This window comes from Sorex fumeus, unplaced genomic scaffold (assembly GCF_029834395.1).
Source record: "Sorex fumeus unplaced genomic scaffold, SorFum_2.1 ptg000045l, whole genome shotgun sequence".
Taxonomy (NCBI): domain Eukaryota; kingdom Metazoa; phylum Chordata; class Mammalia; order Eulipotyphla; family Soricidae; genus Sorex; species Sorex fumeus.
In genome coordinates this window covers 20,172,501-20,196,710 of record NW_026606102.1, presented here as the reverse complement: position 1 = coordinate 20,196,710, position 24,210 = coordinate 20,172,501, and the positions used below count along the sequence as shown (strand labels likewise).

The following is a 24,210-nucleotide window of genomic DNA, read 5'->3' as shown; positions in this document are numbered from 1 at the left end:
TGACAAGGCAATGCCAAGCATCCACTGGGAGCAGCACATGGTCTTTACCTTCCACCAGTCCCTTTCTTAGACACCAATTTATCTGGCCTTCGAAAAGTCCAGCATTATCAATGCAACTAGGGAAATAGCTGAAACCCATGCTTGCCAGACTCTACCTCGTGCCACTGGTTCACTAGGCTTGGCACCACTTCCTCCTTTTCCTCTGAGTCATTGGTTACTGCTGCAGCCAAGACTGGCACCTCAGCCATTGTCGCTCACCTCTCCACAACTCTTTGATATTTTGTTTATTGTGGTACCAGACTGAACCCAGGGCCTCACACCTATAAGGCCTCACACCTTCACAGCTAGCCTATACTGTGCAGCCCCTTAACTGGGGCTATTTCAGTACTGGCAACACAACTTTTAAGGAGACTAAAAATGATAACAAAGGACATCAACAGAAATGGTTGGATTTGAATCTTGACTTGAATTTAGTAATGTGATCTTGAGTAAAATTGTTCAAAAAGTTTAAGTTCAATTTCCTCATTGGTAACACAGAGATAAAAGTACACTTCACAGGATTGTTAGAATTAAGTGAAAGAACGGTGATTAAGTACTAACTCAGTTGATCAGGTGTACAATAAGTGATAAATAAATGCCAAGTATTGACCAGCTCTATGAAGACATTTTTTGGATTAGTCAACAAAGACAAACTTAGTCCTAAATGCTCACAATGAACTGCTAAGCTGTATCTCCAGAAGCTTGTGTTTACTATTTATCTATCTCAAACTGGTCAAATGCAAATGTTGAGTTCTTACTATCTTTCAAGTACTACTATGGGAACTAATATTTTCAATCCTTTTCATAAGCATAATGTTTTTTTTTTTGTTTTGTTTTGGCTTTTTGGGTCATATCTGATGATGCTCTGGGGTTCCTCCTGGCCTTGTGCTCAGGACATACTTCTGGTGGTACTCAGGGGACCATATGGGATGCCATCTGGGTCAGCCACATGCAAGACAAATGTCCTACCTGCTGTACTATTGCTCCTGCCCAGAATGGTGTTTTCTTACATCAACCCAAAAGCTCAAAGTAAGTCAGCAGATACAAAAAATGAAAAGTATACAGTGGTATTTGACCTTTCCTTTGGGAAATAGTATCTCCTGAAAGGTTTAGAGATTTGCCAGCCTGAAGGCAGAGGCCTGAAAAAGAGCTTTCTCTTTTTTAAGAGCATTTCCCCCCTTTCTATATTACTGATCATAAAATATTGATCAAAAATAAAACCTACATTTTTTTTTGAGTCAGAGATTGCATTGTTAACTTTCTTTAAAACCAATAAATAAATAAATTGGCACAAAGGACAAAGCAATCTACTAAAATCTAAGTTCTAAGACATTTCTGGTTCATTTCTGTATGGTCAACACTTATATACCTGGCATATTTCTGGCCATTCATAATGATTCTTGATTGAATGAATCTGGCCTCTGCATACTTTTCAACCATGTCCCTTATCACTTTACCTGCCTCTGCCTTTTACTTCCTAATCACCTAATTAATTTACTTCCTAATGATTTTCCTGACACGCCAACTGCTTTGAGTCTCTGTGACACTGCACCGACTCTTCAGACTATTCTTTCTGCCTAGCTACCTTGGCTGCTCCTTCTTCATCTACCACCTAAGCTGAGCTACTGACTTTCGCGACTTAGCACAAACAGCTGGGCCCCCACCTTGGGGCACTTCTATACTCTTTTCCATTCCAAACTCCTTCACTTACTGTGTGGTCACTATTTACTTATCTCTCTCCTTCATGACTGAGCCGTTTGAGGACAGAGACAAGGTCTGTATGGCCGTGCAGTCCGAGGGTCTAGCAAAGTGCAAGGGACAGAAACAGCACATGCTTGCTGTGTGAAGCACACAGGGTATGGAATGAAGTAATTTCATCCCACTAAGTTAAAAGAAAAATAAAAACCCACTCAACAAACAAACTCGACAACAAAAATGCCCACAAAACTAGGGATTGTGGTAGTACCCCTGCCACAAGCAAGCCGCGACCTGAAAAGTCAGTATTACTAGATTGAAAAATTAGGTATTTTCATTTTAAAAAAAGTACCAATTTCAAAGATAAATTATGAAACACCCTTAACTGTTTTTCGTTTGTTTTGTCACATCTGGCAGAGCTCAGGAATCACTCGCTCCTGGTGGGGCTTGGGTGACCACATGTGGTGCCTGGGATTGAACCTGGGTTGGCTACACGCAAGTCAATTGCCCTACCTGCTGTAACACTGCTCTGACCCCAACATCCTTAAATGATTTTAGCTTATTTTTTTCCCTAACCTTAATTCCATCCCTAAACACTAACCCTGATCCCTCAACCCTCAAGTGTTTATAATGGAACATTTGATTTACAAATGGTGTACCGGAGTATATTCATCTAAAACCAAGAACCCTTTTCCTGCCAAAATTAATGCAGCTAAGTTCACTTTTCTACATTTTCAGTTAGGTTACAAAAAACACATCCTACATGTGTCTGCCATTCTCAGCTACTCAAACATGGCAAGGGGGACATGGAGTCTCTTTTTTGTTGTTTGTGCAAAAAAAAAAAAAATTCCCCCTCTTTTTGGATCACACCTGGCTGTGTTCAAAGTTTACTCCTGGCCGGATCAGGAAGCAATATAGTCATATAGTCAGGCAGGGGATTGATCCCAGTCAACCACATGCCAATTAAGTGTCCTACTAAAGGCACTATCGCTCTAGCCTGTTTGTGCAAATAAAGAAGACAGAAATGGATGAGGAAATAAGATAATCACATAAACAAACTGGATTACAGTGATTAATAAACATATAAAGCTAAAAAAGCCCTTAAAACATTCTGGATCCTGAGGACTAAAACGTATATGCACTATAAGAATTGGGACAATTCAAGGCACTTTGATTACGCAAATAAGGAAGCAAACAAGCAACTTGCATTTACTAATTCATCTCCTTTCAACATAGAAATCAACTCATTTAAAATTTAGTGTATTAACACTAAGAACATATCTAAGATCAAGAAATGGAGGTTCCAGGACTGGAGCAATAGCACAGCGGGTAGGACGTTTGCCTTGCATGCAGCCGACCCGGGTTCGATACCCAGCATCCCATATGGTCCCCTGAGCACCACCAGGGGTAACTCCTGAGTGTAGAGACAGGAGCAATCCCTGTGCATTGTCAGGTGTGACTCAAAAAGCAGAAAAAAAAAAATAAAGAAATGGAGGTTTCTACATACACCCTTCAGACAGAATAACATACTGCCAATAGCAGAATTTTATGCTTATATGCCTTTTTAGTTTCAAAAAAACTTTCAATGTATTAGATTTGTTATTGAGTCCCTGCCATGTGCCAGATTCTATACTCTGAGACTCTAAGGCATATAACAGACCCTGAAGCTCTCAGTCTAGTGGGAAGCACCATTATGGAATTACCATACAGCATGTCAGATGTCAGAACAGAGGAATGCCCAAAGTGCTTTGGTAGCACAAATGCATCTTTATGTTTTATGGGTGGGAAATGAAAGCTCAGAAAGAAAAAGTGACTTGTCCAAGTTTTGTAGCTGATAATGAGCAAGCCATGATTGAAAATCTGCTCCTAGGACCACCACTGTTACTAGATACTCTAGCTGGCACAGACCCTCCAGCCCATGCCTTCGTCAACACATGACCTTTTTTCTGAGAGGGAATAAAGGGGGAAAAGTTTGGGGCTAACTCTGGCTCTGGGCTTAGGGGTAGTTCCTGCAGAGTCTGGGGCATTACACATAGTGCTGGAGATCGAACCAGGGTCCGACTTATGCAAGGCAAGCATCTCAATCCCTGTACTAGTTCTACTGGGCCCCACAAGGCCATTTTAAGTTCTGTACTACAAGACTAAATTGCTACTCTGCCTGTTTGACCACAAAGATGCATGATTTATTAAAGTTTTCCTTCTCTCTCTTCCAAATTCTTTCCTTTCACTCTAGCATTTCAGAGTTGACTGGCAAAGAGAAATGGTGAATAAAAACCTCTGGGCGGAGAGAGTCCAATGGGTAGTACAGTACTGCTTACCTTGCATGCAGTCAACCCGGGTTCGATCCCTGCCATCCCATACTGTCCTCTGAGCCTATCAGTAGTGATGCCTGAGTGCAGAGCCAGGAGTAACCCCAGAGTCACCAAAACAACAACAGCAACAAAAAGAACACAAACTTCCTTAGAGTAACTGTGGACATTATCTCAAGTACCTGGACCTGGAAAAAGAGAACTGATTTCTAGAGTCCCAAGGATAGCCAGTCCCACTGGCTTAAGGATCAGGTTACTCCTTGGCCACAAGGAAAGATACCAAGCCTCTCTGTTTTGCTTTCTATTCCAGATATTTCACTTGTTCTGCCGCCTTTGCACATAAGTGCCTTGGAAAATATATTGAAGTCAAAAACAAGGGAATTTCTAAAACAAAAAAAAAAATAATAAAGCTGGGGAGACCTCATTGGAGTTAGCAACTTCTACTCTCCTCTTACAAAGCGGGGGGGGGGGGGGGGGGGGGGGGATGGCACTACTGGAATATGTTTAAAGTAGAAGAATAAGCGAAATAAAGATTATTTACTTAAACTGAATAAAACTGACCATAGTTATTCAAGATTATGGTTTACACAAAAAGTGATCAAAAATCATTCAGTCTCTGAACAATGCTCTAGGTCCCTGACCTCCCTTGGAAGTCCTGCTTTAGAGGTCACAGGTGATGGTGTTTGCTAACACAGTAAATCAATCAAAGCAAAAATAGTAGATAGGTTGACAGGTCTAAATCTGCTTTATTCATATGGCTAATAAATGTAGTCAAGGTCCCCAGGCAATGTTGCTCAGCAGCAGAAAGTAATCTAGGACGCAATTCCTGGTCTCAGTCTACGAAACAATTCCTAGCATCTGCAGATGGTACTTTCAGGAGTTGGCGCTGACAAGTTAATTGACTGCCAGGCCTGTAACATGCAGACACTTTCGGTATGTATTTCCAAACAAAAAAATGCTCTGAATTTCTTCAAAGGGTGTTCTGTAAACACAGACACAGAAAGGAGTCCCCAGAAAACAAAACTGAGCAATGTCTTGAAACATATAAATAAATAATTGCTAAATATATATATTTATATATATATAATCAAAACAAGGTAGAGGAGGAATCTAGGAAGCCCAAGTAAATACTGAGAGATGATGTGACAGAAAGCTGTTCTGTGTGGTCATTAACAGGTAAATATTATTTCTGACAACCTCATTTATAAGTTTTGATTATTCCCTAAAAAGAACATGTTAAAAACACTTCGTGATACTGGTAAGAACAAGCATTTAGGAAGGAAAATAACCAGAATACAAATGCCATTCTTTTTATGTTGTATTCTGATTGGTAAAACAAATAGGTCAGGTAGAGAATTGTGGCTTGTCCAATCCTATCTCCTCAATCAGAAGAAAATTAAAGTTAGTATTTCTAAGTTTTTTTCAAGGAACATTAGTAGGAATGTCATCAACACATTAACTAAGGATTAACTGTCCTTAAAACAGGTTTAGAACTTAAATAATTGAGGGTAGCAAGAAGTAGGTGTAAAGGTAAGGTAAGATATTGTGATCTCCTACGATGGGAAGGAAACAACTCTATTCCAGATCAAGGACCAGATTTCTAAGAGGTTTAAAAGCTTGGTGATTTGTTTCCTGGTATGATAATTAAGATTCAAATATTTGTGAAGGGTTCAGAATAGTACTGCAGACAGACAGCTTGTCTTGTATGTGGCCGACCAGGGTTCCACACCTGGCACCCTCAGGCCCTTTGGAAGTAACCCTAGAGCAGAGCCAGGAGTAAGCCCTGAGCACTACAAGATGTGGCCCCAACATAACAGGAAATACTGTGAAATTGATTCCTCAGTTTAGAAAATTAATTCTTGAAATCTAGAGCCAAAAATATTAAAAATCATAAGGTGGTAAGAGTAACTTTATTAGAAGAAACATACACAAATCACTACACAATGATCATCTCTAATGAACAATTTCTTTTCCAGGGAACACAGGGGACCACACAGAAATCAGGCTAGGAGGTTGAAATGACTAAATAATATGATCAAGGAAGAGTTCACCTCTCGTAGACAAAATATTCAGGCTCTATATGGGAAAAGTTATGAAAACACACCTTTCAGAAGAAGGACTTTGGACGTGCAAAATAAACCTTTATAATTTAGATAGTCCACAACTTAGAAAAAGCCTCAAGCTTTAAAATTCACTCACGAGACAAATATGTATTTGTGACTTGCACACGGCACTCCATACAAGCTGGCTGTTATTGCTACCCTACCTATTACTATGTTCTCGTCTCAGGAGGAGACCACAGACACTCCCACATTCCTTCTTAAGTGGACTTCCAAGGAGGAAGTTGTGCAGTGTTGATTCTGCCGACAGGTGGAGGGCAACCAAGCTTCTAGAACCTCAAGACACTAGCCTTCCCTTCTGCACCCTAAGCGCTGACAACCACCCCAATAATTTAGATTCTATTTGTCCTGACAGGGCATAAAATAAGCACTGTTTTCTTTGTATGTTTAAAAACAACCATCCATTACCATATTGTAAAGTAAAGTAAGTAAAGGCCCTCCCGTTGATCGTCGATCTGCTCGAGCGGGCCCAGTAACGTCTCCATTGGAGACTTTGTTGTTACTGTGTCTGGCATATCGAATACTCTCGGTAGCTTGCCGGGCTCTCCGAGAGGGGCGGAGGAATCGAACTCGGGTCGGCCATGTTGGCCGCGTGCAAGGCAGACGCCCTACCCGCTGTGCTATCGCTAATGATTATAAAATGTACCAATGCTTCATCAGAGTGGGCAAAGCTCTTTAATTCAGGTTCACTTTCTCCTAAAATCAGGAAAAGAATCCAAGGTCATACTCAGAAAGGCTGACCACTTACTTGTTCTAAATTTTTCCTTGAGAGCATCCAGATCCTCCTTGAGAGCCACTTGCATCCACACCAAGCCAACGCAGGCCACAACACAGGCAGCAAGGATGACAAAAGCACAGAGGGGATAACAGATCTTGCAGCAGCGGACGTAGTCTCCCCTAATCATGAGAACAAATTCAACAGAGAGTACAAAAGTGGTTAGCAGCCCAGGTGTATTGGAAACAGCATCCATGGGTCACTATGCCATGACCTTCCCTAATGTATGAACAGCTGAGTTACCAAGGAACACACACATATTTGCACAGGAGGTTGGAAGTGACTAACTAGAATGACCTAGGAAGAATTCATCTATTAGATACAACAGTCTCAAACTTTATCCAACACAGAGGGAGTTCTGTGGGTTACAGGAAGAACCTGTGAGCACTGAGCTCACTGCAATCACTATCAGCTCAAGTGCAGAAGTAGAAAAGTATAAAGACCGGATCATCTTTCTAATTCTATCACTGTGCTGATCTTTCTTCACCTTTCCATTCCTCTCTCAACACCCACCCAACCTAGAGGAACTTCTCCACTTTTATTGAAATCTCACAATTTTTTTAAAAATGAAATCTCGCAAGTTTTTGAGCAAGTTTTATCTGTGTCTGGCATATCGAATACTCATTTCCCATTTTACCAATGGGAAAAACAGAACTATAAGTTCAAGTGGACACCTGTTACACTCCAGCTTGTCAGTTCAGAGGGAAGAAAACACTGAACGGAGTTAGATTCCCTTGAATAACTTCAACCAGTATTCAAGATTTTCAACTAAGCCAACAGGGTAGCATTTCGTGTCAACTATTTCAGCTCTTCAGGACTGCCCTCACTACCTAACTCATCAGAAACCAAACTCTTCCTTTAAGAAAACATTTGAGGGGGCTGGAGCAATAGCACAGCGGGTAGGGCGTTTGCCTTGCACGCGGCCGACCCAGGTTTGATTCCCAGCATCCCATATGGTCCCCTGAGCCCTGCCAGGAGTGATTCCTGAGTGCATGAACCAGGAGTAACCCCTGTGCATCGCTGGGTGTGACCCAAAAAAAGCAAAAAAAAAAAAAAAAAAAAAAAGAAAACATTTGAGGGGCTGGAGCAATAGCACAGCGGGTAGGGCATTTCCCTTGCATGAGGCCAACCCGGGTTCGATTCCCAGCATCCCATATGGTCCCCTATGCACCTCCAGGGGTGATTTCTGAGTGCAGAGCCAGGAGTAACCCCTGTGCATGGCTGGGTGTGACCCAAAAAGTAGAAAAAAAACAAACATTTGAGACAAAACCCAAAAACCTCAGGATTCCATCATAGCAGTCAATCTCTGCCTAGCCCTTGTTTCTGTGCTCGGAATATTATTTTATTGTGATTCCAGGGTACCTCCATATTTCTTTCAGACATGTCCCCCAAACTCACTACTACACATGTCAAGAGGCTGCCCCACTGGGAGGAGGGGGACTGTCTCCTTTTTGATGGTCTCCTTAGCCACTTTCAGTACTGAGGGGTGAGGTGGTGTGGTATGTGATGTCTGGAACCTAGGCCAGAGCTCAGGGACGCACTTCCTCCCCCTAAGCTTATTAGCCCAGCTCCGCCTCCTTTGTTTGTTTTCTTCTGGTGCCTGGATTGAAACCCAGAGCCACACACCGCACAGGCAAGGCTAGCATCCTACCACTGAGCTATCTATACCCCTGGCTATATACTCCTTTCTTGTACGCCTCTCCACCTGCTGTCAAGGTTGACAGCTCTATAATTCATGTTTCCCAGACACCGAAATTCAGACTCAGGCTTCCTGTCTCTCTCATTTTATCTGCTGTCGGTGAACGGATCCAGGGTTTCACACACGCAGGCACGTGGTCTACTACCGAGTCCCACCCTGGACCCTGCCCAAGTCTTCAGAGCTGCTCTGCTCTGGTGTCCCTGCGCTGGTGTCTTTGCTACTCCCGGGCTGGTACGGCAGGAACTTGGAAAGGGCGCGGGCACGGTGCCCAAGTCACTGAACTCTTCCTCGCACTTCAGAAGCCGATTCCGGGCCAGAGCGCCGTGGACAGGGCGCTTGCCTCGCATGCGGCCAAACAGGACTCGACTCCTGGCACCCATTCTGATGCCCCCGCCCGCCGGGAGTCATTCCCCAGCGCGGAACTAGGGCGACCCCTGAGCACCGCCGCGCGCGGCCCCAACGCAAAGCACCGCGGAAACCAGCCCCCACAGGGCTCTCGGCTCAGGACCCTCATCTCCTCCGGCGGGCACTTCCCTCTGCCGGCGGGTCCCGCACTCGCTCGCCCGAGGCTCCCTCGCTCCCACCCCAAGGAGGGTCTCCCCGGCCCGCCCGCCCCCCCACGCCCGACTCACTTGGCGAAGCCGGGGCGGCTCCCGACGACCCCGAACCCTTCCTCCTCCTCGGAGCTGGACTCGGAGTCGGAGTCGGGCGGCTCGGTGCGCAGCAGGCGGTGGCCGGAGCCCCGCTTGGGCTTCTTCCTCCGGCTCTCCCCGGCCAGGCCGATCAGCGCGTTCAGCTCTTTGCGCTTCTTCATCTTCTTGTGCGGCGTGAGCGGGGCCCCCGCGCCCGGGTCGCCGGGCTCGCACCCAACGCCCAGCTCTCTCCCGGTCCTGGGGCTGCCCGCCAGGGTGGAACCTCCGGGCAGAGCCCCCGGCCACGCCCACCGGGTGGGACCGACCAGACCCGCCGAGCCGGGGCCGGGGCCCGAGGACGCCGAACGCGGACGGAGGCGGCGGTCGCGCAGCCGCGCCGCGCTGGGGCCGGAGGCTCCGGACCCGGGCGCCGAGTCAGGGGCGCGGGAGGCCGCCGCGGGGCATCCTGCAGGGCCGCCCCGGCGGGGGGGCGCTGCTCCGAAGGGGTCCGGGCGCCGGGGGGGGCGCGCGGCGGCGGCTTCCGGGCGGGACGCTCGCCGGAGCGCGGAACGGGGCTCCCGAACGGGCGCCGAGGCGCGCGGGGCGGGGGCGCGGGGCGCCGCAGGAGACCCGGGCCCAGTCCGACCCGAGGGGACGCCGGCCCTGGGGACCGCCGACGCCGGCCCGGGTGTCAGGGCGGCCCGGGGGCGAGGGGTCGCGCTCGACGCGGCCCACCCGAGGCGCTCACGCGCGCCGCCTCCGCCCCCGCCGCGACGCCGGCCCCCGCCGCGGCTGCAGTCGCGGCTGCTCGAGACGCGCTGGCGGCGGCAGCGGCGGCCGCAGGTCCCACGCCCGGGCCATCGCTCCGGCCCGGCTCACTTCCCTTTTGGCAGGGCCGCCGCGCCGCCTGCCAGCAACGCGAGCGCCGGTTGGCCGCGGCCCGTGACGTCACGCCCGGCGCTCCCGGGGCGCGGAGGCGGGGCGCGGAAGGCGCCGGGCTCCCGCGAGGGTCGGGCCCGCCCACCGCCCGAGGCTCCGCCCCCGGGCGGGCAGCCGGACGCGTGACGCCCTCCGGAGTCCGGGCGGAAGCGTCTTGCCGGCCGCGCGGCGGCGGGCCGGGGCGGCTGTGGGCTCCGCGAGCGGCGGGGCGGTTGGGAGCTGGACCCAGCCGGCCCCGGAGCCCCGCCCCTCTGACGCGCGGGCTCTGCGCGCCCAGGTCGGGTGCGTAGCAGGGCGGTGACCTGGGTGACACGCACTCGCTCGGAAGGTGTTTCCGAGAGCTCGCCGCCTGTCAGACGCGGTTCTGGCACGCGCGATACAGCGACTGTGTCGCAGAATCGCACAGTGCCCGCCTCCCTGAGCGGAGGAAGAGGATTGCTTAAAGCACGTTACGCAAATTAGAGCCCAGCGTGTGAACTTCGGATGAACTTATTTTTGGTGTTGGGGTGCCGCTGAGGCATTCCAGCGTGCTACTCCAGTCACTCCTGGTCACGCTGAGGGGACTGTGTCCTGTCTGAGTCACTTATGCAGCGCGCTTGCACGCAAAACCTAGCTCCAGACCATTGGACACAGTCTGAACTATTTTTCTTTTTAAAAAATGTGTTCCCCCCCCCCAAAAAAAATGTGTCCAGTGCAGCATTTAGGACATTATACTGAAAACTCGTTTAATCTGAATCTCAAATTTAATTGGAGTATTCCTGCCATTTATATTCTAATGGCAAAAAGCAACAACAGGCTAATCTATTAAATGGCAGGCAGTGATGAGTATTGAGAAGAAAATTTAGGGTTTGAGGAATAGGTCAACTGGCTGAGCATATGCTTTGCAATGGGGAGAGGAGTGCCAGACTTTGATCTCCAGCACTACTCTATCTGATCAGCACCTGCGCAAGCCCAGAGATTGAGGTGGGGGCAGCCTTTCCTCCACCCCATGTTGCTGGGTGTGGCCCCCCAAACAAAAAGGAAAGAGGAAAATTGAAACATAAGAAGATAGCAGTGACCCATGCTAGGGGAAAAGGCAGCTCAGATAGAGAAGGGAGCACCAAATAAAGGGTGTTGGGAGGATCCTCCCAAGATGGGAGAAGCTTGCTGAAAGTAGACTATAGACCAAACATGATTGCCACTCAATGCCTCTCTTGCAAACTACAACACCCAAATGGAGAGAGAGAACAAAAAGAAATGCCCTGCCACAGAGGCAGGGGGGGGATGGGGGTGGGAGGGGTACTGGGATCAGTGGTGGTGGAGAATGGGCACTGATGAAGGGATGGGTACTCGATCATTGTATAACTGAAACCCAAGCACAGAAATTTGTAACTGTACAAATCTACAACTGTACCTCATGGTGTTTCACTAATAAAATTTAAAAAAAAAAGAAGATAGCAGTGACCTTGTGATAAGGAGATGGTTGGTAAGAGACTGGTACAGTGGGCAAGGCACTTGCCTTCCACATGGCTGACCAGAATTTGGTAACAAGTATCCAAGCTGGACCAGGGATTAGCAGCAGAGCCTAGAGTAAACCCTGAGCACAGTTGGGTGTGGCCCCAAAACCAAACAAAGAGGGTTCCTGACCTTGAGGAAGGACTGGCCTGGCGACCTGATGTGGCTGGACCTACAGAGCAGAGAGGAAAAAACACAGGAAATGGAGCCAGAGCTTGTCAGACCTTCTGGTTCACAGTGAAGACTTTGGGAAACCATTGGTGCTTTCTTCCATCAGAGGAGGCATTTTCTGGGTTGGATGCTTAAAAGATCAGTGACAGTATGAAAAAGAGAATGGGAGACACAGGCCAGGGCTGGGGAGCTGGTGGTGTTGGAACATTTATGTATGAAACCCTATCATTAACAATATCGTAACTCATGGTGCCTAAAATTCTTACTGTAGCCTGAGAGATAATGCAGCAGATAGGGCGCTTTCCTTGCACACGGCCAGCTGACCCGGGTTTGATCTCCAGCACCCCAGATGGTCCCCTAAGCCCTGCCAGGAATGATCCCTGAGCACAGAGCCAGGAGTAAACCTTGAGCATAACAAAACAAAAATGAGAAAGAGAGAGATAGAGAAAAAGATAAAGAGGAGAGAGAGAAAGGGAGAAAAGGGAGAGAGAGAGAGAGAGAGAGAGAGAGAGAACTTGCCATTGATAGATTAAGGTTGCAGTGGCAGGGATGCCGAGTGTTCTTGTCGCTTCTTCAGATAGCACTAACAGAGTTTGTTTACAGTTTAGCTGAAAAGTGGAAGGAATAAAAAGTGATGGTTGAAGAAGAGAGAGAGAACAAAAGGGAATGCCCTGCCACAGAGGCAGGGGGGGATGGGGTGGATGGGGGGGTGGGAGGGATACTGGGATCCGTGGTGGTGGGAAATGGGCACTGGTGGAGGGATGGGTATTTGATCATTGTATAAATGAAACCCAAGCACAAAAATTTGTAAGTCTACAACTGTACCTCATGATGTCTTGATCACGATCACGACCATCCTGTTGTTCGTTGATTGCCTCGAACAGGCCCCAGTAACGTCTCCTTCGTCCTAGTCCTGAGATTTTTTTAAAAAGTGCCATATTCAAGGCTCTTTCAGGGTTAGGAGAATGAGACCCATCATTGTTACTGATATTTGGCATATTGGGTATGCCACGGGGAGTTTGCCAGACTCTGCCATGTGGGCAGGTTACATTCGGTAGCCTGCCAGGTTGTCCAATGTAAGAATGAGATAATAGGATGTCGCACGGCCGAAAATGCGGCTGCGTGCTTCTGGGAGCTGGGTTTTATAGTCTCTGGGTCTTGGCCATTGATGGGATTACACGTCGCCAGGGGGCCAGTTGGTGAGTGTCACCCCTGCCTACTGGAATATGGAGGATCTGGGTGGAGGATGCTCAGCCCCGATCCAAGTAGGCTTGGAGATCTCATCCCCGGGACCCGCATGCCTTTGTTCCTCTGCCGGTACCTTCATGCGTGTGGAGAGTGGTCTCAGCATGGTGGTGGCTGGTTCTGGAGGTCTTCGGCTGCTGGAGCCCTGGTCGGGGCGGGGAGGGAAACTCAACCCGCTCCCCTCCAAGGGGCCCCGGCGAGGACAGCCAGGCGTGGGGGCAGGAGATGTCTCACTAATAAAAATAAAAAATAAATAAATAAATAAATAAATAAAAGAATTTTCTGCAACCTAAGTAAACTTTTTCTAACTGAAATAAAATTTGCCAGACATGCTGAAAAAATCACCCTGAAATACTATTACTGTCTAATTACTTCAGTTTGAAAGATGATTACTTGCATTTAATCCATGACATGAAAGCAATATCTTGTTTGCTCATTATCATTGGGGTCTTTTCAATATGTAAGCTCTAGGAAACAAAAACATAAACCATCAAAAAAAAAGTGATGGTTGTCTTCTGGGAAAGAGGACTGACTGCCATTTACAGAGATGTGGCAGAACATGTTTGGGGCAAGTGTGAGAAGCCAACCAGTATTCAGATGGGCTGTTTACTATCACACTTTGGGCAGAGTTTGGGGGCTAGATTACACACACACACACACACACACACACACACACACACACACACACAATTATGTAGCACTGTAGCAATGTCCTCCCATTGTTCATTGATTTGCTTGAGTGGACCAGTAACGTTGTGAGACTTGTTGTTACTGTGTTTGGCATATCGAATACATTATGGGTAGTTTGCCAGGCTTTGCCGTGCAGGCGAGATACTCTCGGTAGCTTGCCGGTCTCTCCGAGAGGGGCGGAGGAATCAAACTCAGGTTGGCCTGATCTGCTGCATGCAAGGCAAACGCCCTACCCACTGTGCTCTGTAAATATATATATGTATATATATATTTATATGCCACCAGGTGTGTCTATCTATTTATCTAAGTCATCAGGCATAGATGACATTTAAAGTGAAGTGCTTTGAGTCTCTTAGAAGAAAGTCACTTAAACTAATTTTGCTACCACATCCATATTAGGACTATTATGCTGTCTATTTCTAGAGAAATGGCTTGATTGTATCTTATTTGTCTTTTTGTATAGCCCAGAAGTAAGCTCCTAATGCAGCAAAGATGTGATGACTACGTAAGTGGGCCACTTTATGTAGACGTTTAATGGAGTTTTAAAATCAAGAGACATGGGATTAAATGCTGCATCCAAGGAAAGCTATTTAAAGTCTCTGAGCTACAGTTTTCCCATTTGAAACATGGATAAACATCTATTAAAGGGACAGACAAATGATAAGATGCTGATGAAAAGCTTTCAGAGCCTCCAAGTTAGCTAGGGTACAGTTATTGTTTTTATTATCTTCTTTTGTTTCTAGAGCTGTGCTGCTTGATACAGTAACCACTAGCCACATACAGCAACTTAAATTCCGATTTAACATCATTAAAATTAAATTTAAGTGGCTGAGGAAATTATTCAGTGAGTAGTGCCTTTGCCTTGCATTGATTAACCAGTGTTTGATCCCAGCCCTGTGTACAGCCCCCTGAGCAAAGCCAGGAGTGATCCCTGAGTGCAGAGCCAGGAGCAATCCCTGAGAACTTTTGGGTGTGGCCCCAAACTAAACAAAAATTCAAAGCTTAATTTTTGCTTGTCAGTCTCACTGGTCACTATGCTCCATAACCACATGTATCTAGTGGCCATCTGACTCCATAGGCCAAGACATATCTATCATTATAGAAGGTCATCTTGGTAATTATTGGGTAATTGTTGGAAAACTCTGCCCTGGCACCTCCTGGAGGATCTGGGGATGGACAGAAATGGGTCTAGACTTTGGAAACCATTTTTATAAATGCAATCTTTCATCTTTAGGAGGCAAGAGAGGTATATAGCTTTCCTCGGGCTTGCGACTATCATGTCCTCCTTAAAGGGGTTGAGGAACCCAGGGGGAGGAAGACCAGTCAGGGCCAGAGTCAAAGGTGCGTCATGCAGCTGCAATGACCTCCAGCTGCCAGAGCCAGCCCTCTCTGCAGGTGGACAGGCCACTGGGCTCAGCATGGGTAGGGACGCCAAAGGAGTGAGCTGCGGGCCGAGGGCATTGTTCTGGCCAGTCATTTGTTCAGTCCCTCCACCGGCCTACTTGTCCATTGGCTGCACAGAGCACCCCTCCTAAGCTGAGTAAACATCCCGCCTGATGCTGAGTCATACTTGAATGCTGCTCACCAGCTGTTTCTCTTCTTACAGGAGCTCCTGGAAACCTTTCTGAATAGCCCCCCCAGTCTGGGAAGCCCCATGACAAAGTTAGCCCTCCCAGAGTCAGCATTCCTTACTGACAAGTCTTATTTCTCCCACCCCCCCACCCCAGGACGCCTCAAGGCTGTGACCTACCTTTTCATGAGGCTGTTTGTCTTCTAGGGAGCCTGTAACTTGTTCCAAACCTGTTTGCATATGATGTGAGTGGATGAATCGCTGAGCAATTTTGGGGATCAACTTCCTTCTCTATTAAATGGGAGTAAGAAGATGTGCCCCAGGCAGTCTGCTGCTCAGTGCTTTTTAGGGGAGGGAGTAATAGGAAAGTGCTTCTGGAACTGTGAAGGGTCCCTGTGACGGGTGGAATCTTCCTGTGTGTCATGTGGGAAAGGCGGGCAAGAGTAGCATCACAAGAACCGATCTTGTGGCATATCAAGAACATGAGCAACAAACTAGTGCTAGGGAAGTGGAAAAAATTACTCTCATGTACTGCTGGTGAGGAAGTTACCTGTCTCGGTCCCCATGGAACACAGTATGGAGCTTTTTCAAAAAACTAAGAATACAGTGCCCGTATGGCCAGTGATTTCACTACTTGACATCTATGTCCAAAAAACAAAAACATTAACTCGAAAAGTTATATGTGCCCCTGCCTGGACCACTCCACTTATCCCTGCAACAACAACCTCACTACAAAGGGATTATTCTGGGGGTATGGTGCCACCAGCAGCAGGTCAACCTGTACCTGTGAGGTAAGTGCATCAGCAGCCTGATGGTGCCTTCAGACTTCCAGATACCCCAAAATTGCTGCTGTGCCTTTGGCCAGACCCCAAAAACTTGGGGCAAAGTTTACCAAGAAAGTAAACGGCCAAAACTTAGGTATGTGAGAGACACACCCACAAACCACCTCCGGCTCAGCTATATAATTGGAGGCATGGCCTCTCTGGTTCCTGATCGAACCGCTTAATGGCCATGATCCCAGAGACTCAGAAACAAATCTTGAAACCCAACAGCTTTTGGCAGAAATGTGTCTGGTCCCTGCAGTAGGTTACCGGCGCTGGGCCAACCCAGGTGGGAATAAGTTTTGTGCCTTGGCCTGTTCCCCCTGGCGGCCCAGTGGCCGCCATCTTCTAGCGGCCACTGGACAGTCTGGGCCCGCAGTGATGAGACACGCGGGGCCTCACGGGATGGGGTTGGATCCGGCCCTTCCCTCCTCACCCCAACGAGATCCCGGGTTGCTGCCCACGAATAGCCTCTCTGGCTCCTGATCAAGCTGCTTAATGGCCATGATCTCAGAGACTCAGAAATAAATCTCGAAACCCAGTAGCTTTTGGCAGAAATGTGCCCAGATTCTGCAGTAGGTTACTGTCACCGGGCCACCCAGTGGGGAATAGGTTTTGTGCCTTGGCTTGTTCCCCCTGGCAGCCCGGTGGCCACCATCCTCCAGAGGCCACTGGACAATCAGGTTTGGGCCGCAGTGATGAGACATGTGGGGCATCACGGGATGGGGGTGGAGCCGGCCCTTTCCTCCCTACCCCAACTAGATCCCAAGTCATCACCCACGAATGGCCTCTCTGGCTCCTGTTCAAGCTGCTTAATGGCCATGATACAAAAGACTCAGAAACAAATCTCAGAACAAATAGGCTTTTGGCAGAAATGCATCTGGACCCCGCAGTAGGTTACTGTCACTGGGCCACCCCAGGGGGAAAGGGTGTTGTCCCTCCACCTGCTCCCCCCTAGGTGGCTCGGTGACTGCCATCCTCTAGAGGCCACTGGACAGTCAGGTTTTGTCTCTCAGTGACGAGACACACAGAGCCTCATGGCATGGGGGTGGAGCCAGCCCTTTCCTCCTCATCTCAAAGATGACCCCGAGTTGCCGTCCATGAACGGACTTTCTGGATCCCAATCAAGTTGCTTTATGGCCATGATCCCAGAGACTCAGAACCCAAACAAACAAACAAACAAACAAACCTCAGAACCCAGCAGGTTTTGGCAGAAATCCCTCCAGATTTAAGTGTTAAAATTTCAGAATTTCAAAATCACGCGGCCACTACTGCAGCCACGTGACATCATATGTTATTCTTAACCAGCAATAAGGTAAGGTAAAGGCCCTCCCGTTGATCGTCGATTTGCTTGAGCGGGCCCAGTAACGTCTCCATTGGAGACTTTGTTGTTACTGTGTCTGGCATATCGAATACTCTCCGTAGCTTGCTGGGCTCTCCGAGAGGGGCGGAGGAATTGAACTCGGGTCGGCCATGTTGGCCGCTTGTAAGGCGAACGCCCTACCCGCTGTGCTATTGCTCCAGCCCATAGAAAACAAAAATTCTCTACTATTGCCTTTTTAGCAGATCTGAGTGTTGGGGTAAAATCCCAAATAACAATGGTGGGTCTGGTGTCTAAATAGTGAATGTGATCAAAGTAGAGAGAGAATGTGGAAATCATCTGCCCCACAGGTATGGGAAAGGTTTGGGATGGGGGTATACTGGGGGTTTTGGGGGTGGAGAATGGGCAGTGGTGAAGGTACGGGTGTTTCATTGTGTGACTGAGACTTAAACTCGAGAGCTTTGTAACTGCTCTCTCTCTCTCTCAAATAATAAATAAAATTATAAAAAATGAAAAAAAATTAAAGTGGAGTTCATGCACAATTCAATCAGCTAATCAGTGGCTGAATAAATAGCAGTACTCCTACATAAAAAAGGGAATTATTTGTGAAAGAGTAAGTTTTATTTCCATGTGTGTTCTAACAACCAATATGAAGTAAACTACTTTGTGTCTGCTGAGAGGATAGACTTTGAGGAGTGGTGGGGAAACTGGGGACAGTCACACTAGTGGTGGGATTAGTGTTGAAACATTGAATTCCTGAATCAACTGTATTATGAACAGCTTTGTAAATCACAGTGTTTAAAAAAAGGTTAAGGTAAAGGTAAAGGCCCTCCCGTTGATCGTCGATTTGCTCGAGCGGGCCCAGTAACGTCTCCATTGGAGACTTTGTTGTTACTGTGTCTGGCATATCGAATACTCTCGGTAGCTTGCCGGGCTCTCCGAGAGGGGCGGAGGAATCGAACTCGGGTCGGCCATGTTGGCCGCTTGTAAGGCGAACGCCCTACCCGCTGTGCTATCGCTCCACCCTTTTTTAAATTTAAAGTTATATGTGCCTCTATGCTCATTGCAGCATATAGTACAGTAACCAGGGTATGGAAACAACCCAAATGCCCAATGACAGAGAATGGATAAAGAAGTTGTGAGTATACACACAGTGGAATACAGAATGCAGCCACATAGAAGGAAGTGACTGACTGCAACTTGGATGGGACTGGAGGGTACCCAGAGAAAAGTCAGAGGGACAAGGACTAACACTGGATGTATGTTCTCACTTATCTGTGGCAGATGGAGAAACAAGACAAGAGAATGGAGCGTATCAAATAATGGCAAATCCTTGGCCCTGGATTGTGGAAATGAGAATGCCAAGAAAGGAGGGGACGAGGGGAGAGGGAATGAGGAATTAGGCTCGTGATAACAAAAGGACATTAGTCAAGGACCTTAGACATGTCAGTGGCGTAGAGGTAAGAAACTATGAACATCAAAACCAAAAGAGTCAACACTAGCATAAACACAGTGTTGAGTCAGACTGCAACAAAGAATTTTTTTTTTTAAATCATGCTATAGGGCTGGAGAGATAGCACAGCGGGTAGGGCGTTTGCCTTGCACGCGGCCGACCTGGGTTCAACTCCCAGCATCCCGTATGGTCCCCTGAGCACCGCCAGGAGTAACTCCTGAGTGCAGAGCCAGGAGTAACCCCTGTGCATCGCCAGGTGTGACCCAAAAAGCAAAATAAATAAATAAATAAATAAATAAATAAATAAAATCATGCTAAGGAGGTAGAATGGGAGAAAGGAAGGAACCTGTGGTCAGTGGTCCAGCGATACTGATGCCAGTGGTGAGTTGGAACATTGAGTGCCTGAAACTCTGTTAGCAGCTTTGTAAATTATGGTGCTTAAGAGAAAAACTGTCCTGCCAGCAAAACAAGATCTTGAGGGCTGGTGTACCTTGAAAAATGGATGTTCATATGGGAAAATGGAGGCACAGAGTCGGGGGCAAACTTGTCCAGGGTCAGGAAGAAACCAAACCCAGAGCTTCTAATTCCTGGGCTGGAACTCTTAAAGATCCTCTCCTCTAGGACTGAAGTCATGTCTGAACTTTGCCTGTCAACAGCTGTGTACTCATGGGGAAATAAATTATTGAGCGTCTCTGAGTATCTGTTTCTCCTATTGTGACATAGTGCTAATTATAGTACTCAAGGCCAGCTGCATAATCTATGCGGCCCAGTACAAATGAAAATGTAAGGCTCATTGTTTCAAGAGCAAGAAAAAAAGATTCCCGCCTCACTTTGTCATATGATCTTTTGCTCAACTTGTAATACAGTTTATAATTCATTACTGAGAACTGTGCTCTTGGGTAAGGACTATTCAGGGGAGTGGGGCCCTGCCTCCGATTTGACATGCACCCCATCTCCCACCCTCCCTGTGTCCAGGTCCTCTCTGGGACAAGGATGGGTCAGTATAGGCAACTGCAAAGTCATTCAGAGGTGAGAGGCAGGACTCCCAGGAACACAGCTGCTCATGCCTGGTGCATGCCCGTTGATGCATGGGATTCTGCTTACAAAACACAAATGAAACATCTATGTTTGTTGTTTTGGGCCACACCTGGCTGTGCTCACGGGGTTATATAGGGTGCTAGGGATAGAACCTGGGTCAGCTGTATGCAAGGCAAGCATCCTGTTCACTTGACTGATTGCTCCACCCCCTGTGGAACATCCCTTTAGGAAGAATTCCAACATGCAGTGACAGAACTAAACCCTGCTTGGGGTACCTGTCCAGCTGCTCTGGCCATGCTCCCACAAAGCTTTCCAAGCTTTCCCTAACGATTTCTAGCCTCTAGAGGCACCATGGAGAAGTCTCGTGTCTGACCCTTAGTAAGTGCTCAGTTAATACCAGTTGCTCCATTAACTTGGTTCTGAAGTATTAATGGGATTTATTTCACGTTTCTTACATAGGCTTTTGATGACCATCTAGTTGTTCATTTACCTCAGAGGAAATTCTTGTCCTTCTGTGAAAAGAATGCCCACTGTCATCATCTTTCTGGGCGTTTTGCTATCATTGAAGGGGGTGGGGGCAAGGAACAAGAAGGAAGCGTTACAAATGCGAAGGTAGCGGACACTTTTCTGTTAATCCTCTTTGCCTCCCAGACATCCATCCTCCAGTCACAAGCCTCTCATTCCTGTCCTAAGTGAGAAGGAAGCTGATGCTCAGAGATGGAAAGAGCTTCTTCAGGAGTAGTGCCTCAGTGGCAGCAGCTGGGGCTCAAGTCTAGACCTACGAGCCTCTGATGCCTGGGTGGCAGCTGGAGCTGGGCCGCTTGCTGCTCATCTGGGCCGGGCCACCAGTGAAGCTCTTCCCTTCCCTGGGGTGGCTTCATCTGCTTCCCCCGACCCCTGCCCCATTCTTTTTGCTGCTGTGCTGCCAGCTGCATCCTGTAACCTGATGAGAGCCTAAAGGACAATGGGAAGGGGAAGGATTGAGTGGTAGGAAAGGGGACACACTCCCACGGAAACAATGGGTTTCTCCCACTGGTCCTGGGCAGCCGGAAGCAGCAACTGGTTCCCAGCATTATTGTGGGCGGGGTGCAGATTGTCCCCTTAGGAATTCTCATCCATTCTAGGTACAACCTTCAGGTTGCTGCCACCTTGTATGCTTTGCAGTGGTAGCCTCAGTTTCTCCAGCAAAGTTAGAGCGATAGCACAGCGGTAGGGCGTTTGCCTTGCACGCAGCCAACATGGTCGACCCGAGTTCGATTCCTCCGCCCCTCTCGGAGAGCCCGGCAAGCTACCGAGAGTATCTCGCCCACACAGCAGAGCCTGGCAAGCCACCCGTGATGTATTCGATATGCCAGACACAGTAACAACAAAATCTTCAATGGAGATGTTACTGGGCCTGCTCGAGCAAATCGATGAACAACGGGACGGCCTTTACTTTACTTACTTTACTAAATGTTCTTAGACATTCATAAAGGGATCCATTGCTAGGGGAATCTCAGTCTCTGTTAACTGAACTCAATGATGGACAGTGTATGAAACCCCGAAGAGTTTCCAGGATTTTTTCATTTGGTGACCTTGTCTGTCTGTCCGTCCATCCATCCATCCATCCATCCATCCATCCATCCATCCATCCAACAAACCTGTCCTGAAGGACCCCAAAGTGTGTAAGGTGATGACTGAGGCCCCAGAATTCACCAGTAACATCCAGGCTCTATTCTGCAAGAATTGCAAGTCAGGGACCAGAGCGATAGTACATCAGGTAGGGCATTTGCCTTGCATGCAGCCGACCTGTGTTCAATCCCTGGCATCCCATATGGTCCCCAAGCACAGCCAGAAGTGACCACTGAGTGCAGAGCCAGGAATAAGCCCTGAGGATTGCTCAAAAAAAAAATACCCACTGTCCTCCCCTTGTTCATCAATTTGCTCGTGTGGGCCCAGTAACATCTCCATTTTGAGACTTCTTGTTACTGTGTCTGGCATATCGAGTACGTCACGGGGAGCTTGCCAGGCTCTGCCGTGCGGGCGAGATACTCTCAGTAGCTTGCCGGGCTCTCCGAGAGGGGCAGAGGAATCGAACCTGGCTCGGCTGGGCTGGCTACGTGCAAGAAAAACGGCCTGCCGCTGTGCTATCACTCCAGCCTAAGGATTGCTTGGTGTGGCTAAAAAACAAACAAAACAGAAAACCAAAAAGCAAACAAGCAAGAGTTGCGAGCCAGTAGTGAGCCTGGGAAAGTGCCACAAAAGAGGTTCACAGAGGAGCAAGCCTGAAGGGCCTGGTAGGAGGACAGCGAGCCTAGCAGAAATGGCTGCACCTTTGGGGCCACCACCTAGCCACTCTGTGCCCTTGGGCTGAACTGGTTCCTTATCTAAGTCAGACCCATCAACGTCTTGCTTCTGGCAAAGCCTGTGAGTTTCTATCATGGTATTCCAGGGCTCAAGGAGATTTCTAACAGCTCTTGGACAGGGAGACCAGGAGACAGACTGTTGAGAACTCACATTTGATTTTGTTGTTGGTTTTTGTGTGTGTGTGTGTTGGGGAGGGGGGGGTCACACCTGATATTGAACTCCTAGGCCCCTGCCTGTAAGACCTGAACTCTAAGCTGGAATAGAGAAGGGGTCACTAAGAAAATGATGGCTTGAGGAACCGGTCGTGAGATGTGTGCTGAAAGTAGATAAAGGACCAAACATGATGACCTCCCAGGGTTTGTATTGCAAACCATAATGCCCCAAAATAGAGAGAGTATGGGGAATACTGTCTGCCATGGACACCGGGGGAGGGTGGGAAAGGGGGGGTATACCGGGGAAATTGGTGGTGGGGAATGTGCACTGGTGGAGGATGGGTGTTTAATCATTGTGTGATTGTAACCCAAACATGAACGCTTGTAACTATCTCACAGTGATTCAATAAAATTAAAAACAAAACAAATAAAACCTGAACTCTAGCTCTTGGGGGCATCTATCCAGCCCACGGAAACCCCGTTTGAATCAAGAACTTAAACAGCACCGACAGGGAGAGAAGATGCTGATAGAACTGGGAAAGGAACTTTTTTCCCACCAAAGAGGGGTGTGTGTGTGTGTGTGTGTGTGTGTGTGTGTGTGTGTGTGTGTGTGTGTGTGTGTTCTCTTCTCCCTTTGTTAAGGCTGGGTTTTGTTAATTGTTCAGCAAAGCCACTAGGGAGAGCAGGGATAGGGAAGGTTGCTTGTGCCCTCCGGAATCTTTTCGTTCGCTTGTTTTTGTTTTCAAAGCACACCTGGCAGTGCTCAGGACTTCCTCCTGACTGCGCTCAGGGATCACTCGTGGTTTGGGGGACTATTTGTGTACCGGGAATCAAGTTGGGTGAGTCACAGGCAAAGCAGGTGTCTTACCTGCTGTGCTATTGCTCTGGCCTCCTGAGTCTTTTTCTTTTAATATTTCCTTTTCTTTCTTTTTTCCCGCCCTGAGTCATTTTCCTGAGGGAACAGTGTTGGATTTATGTGTCAGTCTGACTGTAGCTCCAGTTCTATTTGATATACTAGACCCTATCTTCCAGAGCAGCGCTAGGGAGACAATAGATGCAATGGATTAGTGCTGCCCTCTGCTGGTCCCTTGGACAACTACATGCAAGTGGGGGTGATTTTCGTTCCTAGAAATTTAACTCTTGGTGTTCAACCCTGTGTGTGTGTGTGTGTGTGTGTGTGTGTGTGTGTGTGTGTGTGTGTGTGAGAGAGAGAGAGAGAGAGAGAGACAAAAGCAACTGAAGTATAATAAAAACAATGATAGAAGATTCAGAAAGGTTAGACATGGCATCAGGAAATTGTTTTGTAAAATGACTTTTCCTCTATCCATCCACTTTAAACTTTTCCATTTATTTAAATATTCTTTAGCTATCATCAATTTGTAACTCTCTGCGCATATATATGGATATATACCTATTTTATTCATATTGAATATTTACTTTTTTTTTTTTCGCTTTTGGGGACACACCGGCGATGTTCAGGGATTCCTCCTGGCTCTGAACTCAGGAATTACTCCTGGCGGTGCTCGGGGGACCATATGGGATGTGGTCCATACGATTCCATATGGAATCAAACCTGGGTCAGCCACATGCAAAGCTGTGTTATCGCTCCAGCCCCTACATATTTAATTTTCTTTGTGTCAGTTATGGGCTGGAGCAATAGCACAGCGGGTAGGGCGTTTGCCTTGCAAGCGGCCAACATGG

At 47.7% G+C, this 24,210-nt stretch overlaps 1 protein-coding gene and 1 pseudogene across 3 annotated transcripts in view; both read right to left on the bottom strand.

Moving 5' to 3' along the window:
- EFCAB14 (EF-hand calcium binding domain 14) overlaps positions 1–9,493 on the bottom strand; it is a 43,558-nt gene extending 34,065 nt beyond the window's left edge. Inside the window, exons 1-2 of one of the 3 annotated variants that reach the window (XM_056122327.1) lie at positions 9,270–9,493; positions 6,912–7,060 (exon numbers count right to left, since the gene is read on the bottom strand). In XM_056122327.1, coding sequence (XP_055978302.1) covers positions 6,912–7,060; positions 9,270–9,451 — 331 coding nt within the window. In that variant the 5' untranslated portion in view covers positions 9,452–9,493. The remainder of the gene's footprint in view (positions 1–6,911; positions 7,061–9,269) is intronic. The other 2 variants (XM_056122326.1, XM_056122328.1) reach the window with 2 other exon arrangements.
- A 651-nt stretch (positions 9,494–10,144) lies between these two features.
- Positions 10,145–24,210, bottom strand: part of LOC130031017 (transmembrane protein 19-like) — a 49,740-nt pseudogene continuing 35,674 nt past the window's right edge.